This window comes from Simochromis diagramma, unplaced genomic scaffold, assembly GCF_900408965.1.
Source record: "Simochromis diagramma unplaced genomic scaffold, fSimDia1.1 OVJJ01000413.1, whole genome shotgun sequence".
Lineage (NCBI taxonomy): Eukaryota > Metazoa > Chordata > Actinopteri > Cichliformes > Cichlidae > Simochromis > Simochromis diagramma.
The window spans coordinates 2942621-2952913 of NW_024386948.1; the positions used below are offsets into that span (position 1 = coordinate 2942621).

Below are 10293 nucleotides of genomic sequence, written 5' to 3' on the forward strand. Positions count from 1 at the left end.
CCATCTGCTTCTGGGTAACAAGGAAACAACCTGATTGGCAGAGCTCATCTGGAATTCAACTTATCAACTCAAAATTTCGAGTTGAGGATGTCATAAGAAAATAATAACCGGAATAAGGTGGGAAATTTTAACTTTTATCTGAAAAGGATCTTTGTGTGAATCATAATATCTTAGATCTTGGTATTGGCATTTACAACAACCACTAAGTGAAAATGAAAAGAACAAAATAAGACAAGAGAGAAACACCCTTCAACCATGTTATCTGTGATGTCATTGCATAGTTTGTCCACAAGAGGGCACTCTGCAGCTTCCCTATTCACGACCTGTAATATGAATGCCAGAAACGCAACAAGAAGCTGATCTGAGCAGAGCTGGACCGAGCGTTAACGAGTAAATACATAACAACACAAAACATACGGCAGAAAATTCTGGTTATGTTTTGTTTTTCCGAAAGAAAAAATATCGTCCGATATATCAGAATATCAGATTTTTAAATTCAGAAACATTGGAATCAGTCTTAAAAACCCTATATTTTTATATTTGGCTGTAATTTGTGTTTACATTCTCTAGTTAAATTAATTTCGATCGATGACAGAATGGTTTGGCTCGTCTCCATACTGATCCATCCCTCTTAACTTGCTCACTCAGTCTTTAGTCTTTTAGCCCACAGTCCAGGACAAGCAAATCATGAAGCCTGTGAGTCATGTAGCAGGTGCCACAGCCACAGGTCTGCACTCTTTGTCTTCTTTTAACCTGTGTTTGATTCGGCTCCCTTCAGCAGTACATGTTCCTCATTCTACCAAATCAATAGATTATAGGCTTTGGTAAAATGCAGTAATTACTTACAGTGGTGTATTGTTGCCCGTGTTTCTACTGGGAAGTTCCCAGTGGCCAGCAGTCAAGCTGTGGCAGCATTATCAGCTAGGTGCCAAGCTCTGTTATTAGTGCAGCCTTACGCTGAGCCAAGACTTTAGACTGCTTCTCTCTCTCTCTCGGTCTGATTTTGAATTCCTTATTTTTTAGGTCTTTAATGGATGAGGGACAAAGTGCTGCCTGTATCAATTTAGTCTGTTTTTGAGCAGCATGTTTAACATGTTAATGGGCTCTTCTCTCTCTGATTATGGCTGGCCTGAAAAGCGGCGTCTGTTCTGTCTAGCATGCGTGTGTGTGCGTGCTATTCAAAAAAGATAACAGTGTGCATGCATGTGTGCAGTGTGTGTGTGTGTGTGTGTGTGCACTTTCTCTAAATCTCTGCAGAGCGCAGAGAAATGACAGCGTTAAAAAAAAAAAGGAGAGCGATGGGAGAAATACAAAGATAAGAAAAGGGAGCGAGAGTAAAAGAGAGAGAATCCCCTGCTGTTTTTCCAATCAGGAGGCGTCGTCCTCCTCACTTGGTGATTTATTCTCTCTCCCCTCTTCTTCATGTCCCAATTTCCAACCTCCCCTCCACCCCACCCCACCCTTCCATTCATTCTTTCTCCCTGTCTTTCTTTCTGCGGGCAGCCCGTGAACATAGCTGTTTAGAAATGACGACAGAAGCACGTTCGAGGCGGGCCGCGCTGTTAACATGACTCACCTGTAAGGCTGTGAGATTTTCATATGAAGTCTTCCTTCTACTTCACTTCTTTTCTTTTTTTGTCTTCTGAAATCATACTGGACCAAATATTGCTGCTGCAGACCATCAGACGTCAAGGATCTTTTATTTTAAAAGCAGCATTAAATGATGTATGACCTTACTGACCGACATTAATAAGTGTCTGGCACCGCTCCTTGCACGCCCCGGCAAAGATCACCCTACTTAACAAATGAATAATGAATACAGGGTGCAGGTCAAGACTACATATATATATATTATTAAGCTGGTGTTTTGCAAGAATCACAAATAGTCAGCTCTTTGGAGATGCTCTTTATTTAAAAGGAAGCCATCTGATTTGCTGCGCTGTGTTTGTGTGCTGAAGGGGTGTCACTGAGATTGCCAATAAATAGAGCATTCATTCATTATAATCTGCCTTGTTTCGTCACCAGCCAATCATGTAGTCACATTTCACATCCCAGCAAGCCCTCCTGCATCTCCCTCCATTCATCCCCTAGAGCCACAAGTGTGTGTTTTGCATTGGCGGCATCTCCCCGCCGTACCTTTAAAACCATATCACTTTAAATGTCTTCCTATGTTAGCGTGAGTGGATGTTGCAGAGCACCAAATGCATCATATTGTTACTGTGTTAAATTACCAATGCAAGTGTTTCTCTCTCGCTAGTGCAGCCCTCCCCTCAGACACACACAGACATACACCCACCCACCCGCTGACCCCTCCCTCTCAGCGCTGGTTGGTTGCCACGGCTACCGTGTCGCCACTCTTCCTCATGTTGCTATGAGACTCGGACCGACAGACCTGAGCTGAATGACAATGTGTCTGTGGCTCTGGCAAAAGGCCCACAACAACCAATAAGAGACAGTCTAGACAAACACTTCCTAATCTGGGGTCTGGGGACCTCCGGGGTGATTGTTTGGGTTTGCAGGAGCCTTTGCAGCCAAACGAGGTGCAGTTTATTAACGCCTTAGTATTATTTTTATTAAATTATTACTCCAGCACCGTTTTGTAAATTATTGCGTGATTGATATCTGTGCTTGATTAAGACAGGAGTGCTCTTGTTGAACGAGGAGGAATCAAAATGAATGCTTGGATTAAAATTTTACAGTAAAACAGAGGTAGTTAGAGCTATCGTCGTCAATATATATCAATATATATTCTATATATATAGACAGTGGGCTGCTGACCATGAAAAAAGCTCCTCACATAATCAGAAGAATTTCACCAAAGCTTTTCAGCCTCCTTTAGCTCACTGTTTTGGTTTTTAGACCCTCAGTCACTCCATTTCCAGCCACACAGACACAAGTCATCTCCCTGTCTCGGTATGTATATTAATATGCAATCTTGGTTTTCTAATCATCTCTCATGCTTTGATATAATGACTGAAAATCACTCTAATTTCCCCACAAGGGCTATCGAAGTTTAATCTTATTCACAGAGTAAAAGGACATAACAGATAAAGTGAATACCGTTTTGGGAGCTTCTTCTTTGCTTCTTCCGCATTTGAACCTCAGAACTATAGAAACTCCCAACCATTATTCAATTAACTGATCGGCTTTAAAAAACAGCAGATTAAAGAACAGCCGTTGTATTATTCTATTAATTTATCACGAGAAAATGCAAAATGTTCTCCCATTCCTGTTAACCCTACAGTTTTAATCAAAAATGGACTGATAATGAGATTAATCATTAAGTGCAGCCCTAAGGGAGAAGCGCGCTCTCCATAAATGATTTCATGCTGGTTTGGTTTGATATTACTTTTATTTCTACCCCAAACATAGATTTGATTTGCCAAAGGCGAGTCGTTCCACTGTCATATACATATTTTACAAACTACATAATACAACAAAGAAGAAAAGTACTTGTGTTGCTAATCCTCTAATAAAGCAAAAATAAGGGAATGAAGAAATAAATGCAAGAAACATATTGCTTTTATATCAGCTATGATATCAAAATCAGTTCTGTAGTATGTACAGGACATACACAGTGGTTTCTCCCTGACCCACGGTGTACAACTAAAATAAATAAATATAATAAATAAAGTCCAGGTTAAAACAGAGAGCTATGAGATTATGGGTAAAGAAAAAAGAAATATCAAGAATATGCATTTCACAGGATATGATCCCTTTAAAGCCTGAGCCAAGAGATAATCGCCTGAAAATTCACATTTTCTGAAAATGGAGTTTTTATTGAGCCTTCTGACAAATTCAAAAAGCTAAATAAATAAATAAATATTAATTTGCATGTATGAGTTTTAATTAATGAGGTTCATAAACATGTGAGGGTCATAAATGTTATGTTATTATGATAAACATGTTAGAATATCAAGTAAAAGATCCAAGTAGAAATTATACATCACTAAAATTGTTGTATCTGAAGTTGTATATGAAGACATTGTTACCAGTTTTATTTGTTGTGGTGCATTAATTTTGTGATGGCTAAATGTTCAAATACAGTGGGATGAAGACTTTAAAAAGGCAAATCTTTTATGTGTGGCTTTTTTCCTGCCTGGTTTAAATGGGAGTAAAAGAAAATAAACCAAGTAAGCCAAACTATTATTTGAAGGACTGAATTTCAGAGTTGATAACAAATATATATATGAAGCACTTTGGTTCAACAAGCAGAGCCTCCTGATATGTCATCTGCAATTATTCTATGAGTCTTTTTAGTGTTTTTGTCATACCTCCGTCCATTCACCCCCAATAGGTAACAACAGATGGCCCCGCCCCTCCCTGAGCCTGGTTGTGCCGGAGGTTTGTAGCTGTGAAAAAGGGAGTTTTTCCTTCCCACTGTTGCCAAGTGTTTGCTCATAGGGGTCATCTGATGGTTGGGTTTTTCTCTGTATTATTGTACCTTGCAATATAAAGCGTCTTGAGGCGATTGTTGTTGTGATTTGGTGCTATAAAAATAAAACTGAATTGAATTGAGTCTGAAAACCCCCAGAAAAGAGTAACGTTTTATCCCAGCCTGCCTTTTATTCGTACTCGGCAGTGCAAGCGCACACCGGGGAGAGACGATTTTTCTCCCCGTAAGAATAACACCTTGTCTCTAGGCTGAAATATGCTCCGCTGGAGGCGCCCGCATCCATGGAAAAGAGTTTTGACACATAACAGCAGAGCTGATGTGGGTGGGGAGGTGAGATCTTTGGGGCTTTGTGTCACCGGAATCTATCTGCTTTTTCTTTTTATCTGTTTAGTTTGCTGTCGGTGCACATAGCCAGAGCGTCAGGGGAGAACGAGAATGACACGGGTTAGAGCAGTACATCATTCAGGCGGTGCTGTGCTTCTACTCTTTGTCTGCGGCTGGTCAATATCGGGTTTTTCTTTCTTTGGTTGTTCCTTTTTTTTCCTACAGAATCTGTTGCAAGAAAATAACGCCAGATCAAGCATAAGCAATAAGTCGAAAAGGGACAATTTGTGAGGAAGTGAGACTTTACAGATAATAAACTTTATTAAAGTCTCACGCAGACAATAGCAGCAAATATACAGTGCAAAGTAGTATCTATACATAAAGCACACATAATAGAAAACCGTATTAAGCTTGAAATGAGAGAACAAGACAGTTAAACCATAGAAATGCAGGCAGTATAACATTTATTGCAATTTTATTGGAATTTACTGCTCTAAAGTTTTCACATTTGCCCACATTCACAACTATATACACAGAGACATCTCGGTAGACTCTCATTAAAAACTTTTTCTTTTTCCCTTTTAAACCGAAGGCAAATATAACACCACTGTAAATTAAGTTTTCTGTAACAGTGATGCATACATACACTATGTGTGCAGCTATTTCGTCAGTTCGTTTATTTTATTCTGATACCATTTCAGTTCAGAATTTGGTTTAATAGTGTAGAAAACATAAATATTTCATGAGTTCAGCACTGCGAAAGAAAACGTAGCTCACAAACTGTGGTAAAGTAATGTGATCGATATTTTCTTATGTCTCTGTCTCCCTCAGGAACTGTTCACGGCGGAGTGCAAGTTTAAGGAGTCGGTGTTCGAGAACTACTATGTTATCTACAGCTCGATGCTCTACAGGCAGAAAGAGTCGGGTCGGGCCTGGTTTCTTGGCCTCAATAAAGAGGGACAGGTCATGAAGGGCAACAGGGTCAAAAAGACCAAACCAGCAGCACATTTCCTGCCTAAACCCATAGAAGGTAACAAACTGGGCTTTTTATTTTCACTTTATATATGTATACATAGACATATATCCTCTGTCTCTCTTCACGCTGTCCTTCTGCTTTTCCTTTGCTCCTCCCCTGCAGTTGCGATGTACCGAGAGCCTTCGTTACACGATGTAGGAGAGGCAGTTCCTAAACTGGTCGGGTGCCCGCCATCCAAAAGCACAACCACTGAACCGGTAGTCATGAATGGCGGCAAACCAGTCAACAAACCCGACAAGGAGGCGACATAACCCCGCTCCCTGTTTTCACCTCGCCTGGCTGACGGGAGGCCAGGAGAAGCCACAAACTCGCCCCCACCCCCACTGCTGCGCTCTCCAAAAAAACAAAAACTGCAACAAAAAAGGTAACAAAACGAACAACAGTGGGACCACACGTCCAGCCTCACCAGGGGGGCCCGTAGAGACCACGCTGCAGTTGACGGCGGGGGGAAAAGGGGAGAAGGAAGACAGTAAAGTCAGGCTGATGTCTGACTGATATTTCTGAACGAGGACAGTAGCATGTCCTCATCGTATGGCAGAAAGCAGGACTTAAAATCTAAACAAAACAAACAGAAATCAGAAAAAAATGACGTCCTCACCGGTATTTTTCTGTGACAATCTGTAAGAATGAGGCTGTCGTCGTCCCCGCACCCTCTTTTTCCTTTTCTGTTTTTTCCTTTGCCTGGTTCGCTCGCTTGCTCGTGGCCACAGACACACATGCACGCAGCGCAGCCTCCCCACAGAAATCGACTGCGCGTTCGGGTTCGATCTTTGAGTAAATAAGGAACAGATTAAAAGCATCAGCAAACATTGGGCGAAGAGAACACCTTAAACCAAACACTGATGATTCAGAGGACGCTTAGTCATCGATCAATTAAGATTTGGCACAGGACATTCTGTACTAAGCACACGGGGACATGTGCTTGGAAATTGCCGAATGCACTAAATACAAGGTAAACGCACCGGTTCACCTGTCCCTACTTTTGATCACATAATAAAGAGAGACTTGTCATTTATGACCACATAGCTTAAAGCATGTTTGACTTCTCAGTATTCTTTTACTCTCTGTTTCTCAGTTATTATTCTAAACAAACAAAGCACTAGTGATTTTTGAGCTACACTGCTGTACAGACGTAAATCGGATTTGAGTTTCTACCTCTGTGTCTTACACCCCCACCCCTTTCTTTTGTTTTGGTTCCTTTACAAATGCTATGATTTCCACATCGCTGACATAAGTGCAGCTCAGGAGAGGAGGAGGTCGGCTGATAAATGAAGAGTTTAGGCATCGAGTTGCTCAAATCAGCATGTAGCTGAGTATTGAAAGGAGAACGATTTACACAAATTCCTTGTTTGTAGCAGCACAGAGAGTATTGGAGGCATGCTGGTGTCTAAGCAGCATGGTAGCAGTCAGTGTTTACATAGAGTAGCAGATATTCTAGACTGGTCGGATGGCGCTATAAGCCTGGTAGAACTTTTATTTTTATTTTATTTTTCAATTGCCTTCCCATGTACTTGAAAACAAAAGCAGGAATTAGGAATACTGAACAGGGTAACTGATGTTAAAGCCACTGTGTGTAGAACTTGAACATCTCTCGCTTGACTACCCCGGTGTGTCGGAACCAAGGCCAGGTCTAGATCGGGAAGTGTTGCCAAAAGCCAGTAAAAAATATGGATGTAGCTTCTGGGTCTGAAAAACGAAGCAAACGCAGAAGTGCCTTAGAAACCTGTACTCTTTTTAATGGCCAGCAGGGGGCAACTCGTCTGGTTGCAAAACGACTTCTGGCTGTATAGAAATCTACGGGAAAACAGGCCTTGGCTTTCTTGGTCTGTGACCCCTGTAAACACTTACCTGATGACTTTATGTGCTTTCAGGTCACGCTAAATAAAACATCATTTTCCATTTTGTCAATTATGGTCATTTCTAGAGTTAGGATGATTACCCTGGTCAGCTCATTGGCTAACAGCTGGTGATTGCCAAGTCACTAGCCAGTGAGCAACTGATCCAGTAAACAACAGCCAGATCTGCGCCTTGTTGTCACCAAGACGCAGTGACGGTAAAAACATTCAGCTTGAGGCTTTAAAGCAAGACTTTACTGAGCATTGGGGGACGTAACAGTAGCTAAGTCCGTCTTTTATACTGGCTTTGGTATTGCCAAGGGTCTTTTGCATTAGTCGAACATTTAGATTCTTCCGAGAATTTAACAAAAACGCACTGTGAAGTTGGTTCAATGAAAAAAATTGCTAAACACAAATGATAAACAATGATACAAGTGTACTATCAGCTAAGTATACTGCAAGGGTCCGCTTAAGTCCAAGTGACAGACTTCTGCCATCAAAGGGTGAATATGAGGCTCTGCGTTATAATGAACTCGTTCAGGGTTTTCACAGGTCTTCGTGTCTTTATTATCAGTTTTCATTGTGATTTTAAAAAAATAACCTAAACTGTAGGATTATAACAGTGAGTCAGTAAACAATTATTTAGAGTTATTAAACACATTTTAAAACCTCTCAACTCACACAAACAGAAATTAGGCACAACAAATCAGCCACTTGAGTTTTAGTCATAATAGCATTAGCGGGTCCTCTTCAGTGAGCCAGCTTTAGTTTCATAACAGATTGTGTCTGGTCCAAGTACAAGGACTTCAAGGTTGCAAAAGGTTCAGTCATCATAAAATAAAAATTCTTGTTATCAAAAAAAAAAATGGCCCTGAAATTCATATTAGTCACTAGTTACCTCTGCCTCAATGTTTAAGTGCCATTGTAGCTGAGTCCAGAAGTTTATTGGTTTTTAAACATCAAGAGCCACAAAATAACTCTGGGCTGTGTGATGAATGGGCTGGGAAAGAAGATGATGTTTGTGAAATGTCGGGCCGACAGTAATTACACGAACGAAGCTAAAATGAGGCACTTATAATTAAAAGGAAGAAAAAAACCTCTCAAGTAATTTAGCCTACGATATGTTTTATAAGGCTTATAGTGTAATCTTTGTAATGTAAACTCGTTATCCGAGAGCTAACAGATTCCAAATAAATGTGGTGGAATAAGGAGAAGAAGATTTTTCTCTGAAATGTTTAAAGTGGGCGTGTTAAGGTTATTTCCAGCTTTATTTTTTTTAGCTTTGCATGAAATACTGTTCAAAATAATGCTTATTTGCTGCCCTTTAGTTAATCCAGTGTCTGAAGGCAGTTGTTTTAGCTCCTCCTTTAAGCCAACTTCCTTCTGATTGGCTGCCCCTCGTTTACTGGTTCCAGAGCTGTGCGCCTGAGTTTTTGACTCCTGCGTACACTAACTTATTTATTTGAAGCTCCGACCGTGTTCGATGTGAACATACTCCACTGTAACACCATTTGTATATAACAGATTATAAGGAAAAGCATGATCGGTTCCCTTTAAGTCTATTAAAATATGCAGCATGTGTTTACCTTCCACCTCTGGTTGCAGATCTGTGTGTCAACGCTGGATGTGTGAAGATCCGAGCAAACTGCCTATCAGCGCTGCATAATCGGGCAGGAGAAATGTTTGTTTTTGGCTGTTACATTTACACACAGTGGCTTTAAATCAGCCTGCGCAATGGCCTTCAGAAATCTGTGTAGTTTACTTAAAGTGTGGGAAAAAAGGTAGTTTCTTTAGAACACAATAAAAAACCCCACCAAACAGCATGCATCAATCCCAGCGTTGAATAAAGCGGTTGTAAAAATCGAAACACTCAAGAACGACAGTACAAGGTAGAAAATCAAAGAGATCAAACCAAATAGATTCCCCCCGCTTCGCCCTCTCACTGTGACTGTCAACATGGCGCCAGTCTGTTCTGGGCCTGAATCCTGTTCAGGCTGCCAGCCTTTCTGTTTACTCGTCTTTCTTGTGATGGCAACACTAGATGCCAATTAACTCCTCGAGAAGTTACACTAAGTAGTTGGTCACATCGCTGAGATCCAACACTTCAAATTAGCGTTCAGTGACAATGAGGCATGCAAATGAATATCTTCTGCGAGGCTCAGGATTGCAGTGCGTCTGCTTTTAATCAATGAAAACAGACACTGTGCATCTCTCTCCCTGTTGCGTTGAGTCCCAGTTTTTTGGGGGGAACAAGCGCTTTGCACGTTAATCACGCGACTGAACCACTGTTCAGCAGCCTGCTGACACGAACCAAGCCCAATACCTACATCAAACGAGCGCTGGCCCCGAATCTGCGGCCTCAGCAACAGGTATGTGTCGCCATAGCGGACGAAACGCAGAGCTGATGTAAAAGTCGTCTCGCTGCGTTGTGCAGAAGATCCCCTCTGTGACTGAAGAGACTGTGAAAAACACTAGACAGCTCACAGTGTTTCTAATTTTCAGATTTTTTTTCCTCACATACGCCACGTTTTTTCTCTCCTTCCCTGATCTCATTAGCTGTTGCCTTCATGTTCCAGTATGTGTGGCTGACCAGCGTTACATAAACTTATCCAGTCTATGTGGTGATGCAGGTGTAATTTCTCAGCCCTTAAATGCTGTTTTGAAAGAAAAACATTAGTTAAAAAAAAAAGAAGTCTTATTGA

At 41.1% G+C, this 10293-nt stretch overlaps 1 protein-coding gene across 2 annotated transcripts in view; it reads left to right on the forward strand.

The window, feature by feature from the left end:
• LOC120737562 (fibroblast growth factor 14-like) overlaps positions 1 to 10293 on the forward strand; it is a 68647-nt gene extending 58354 nt beyond the window's left edge. For both annotated transcript variants that reach the window (XM_040038349.1, XM_040038350.1), the window contains exons 4-5: positions 5552 to 5750; positions 5859 to 10293. In XM_040038349.1, coding sequence (XP_039894283.1) covers positions 5552 to 5750; positions 5859 to 6007 — 348 coding nt within the window. In that variant the 3' untranslated portion in view covers positions 6008 to 10293. The remainder of the gene's footprint in view (positions 1 to 5551; positions 5751 to 5858) is intronic.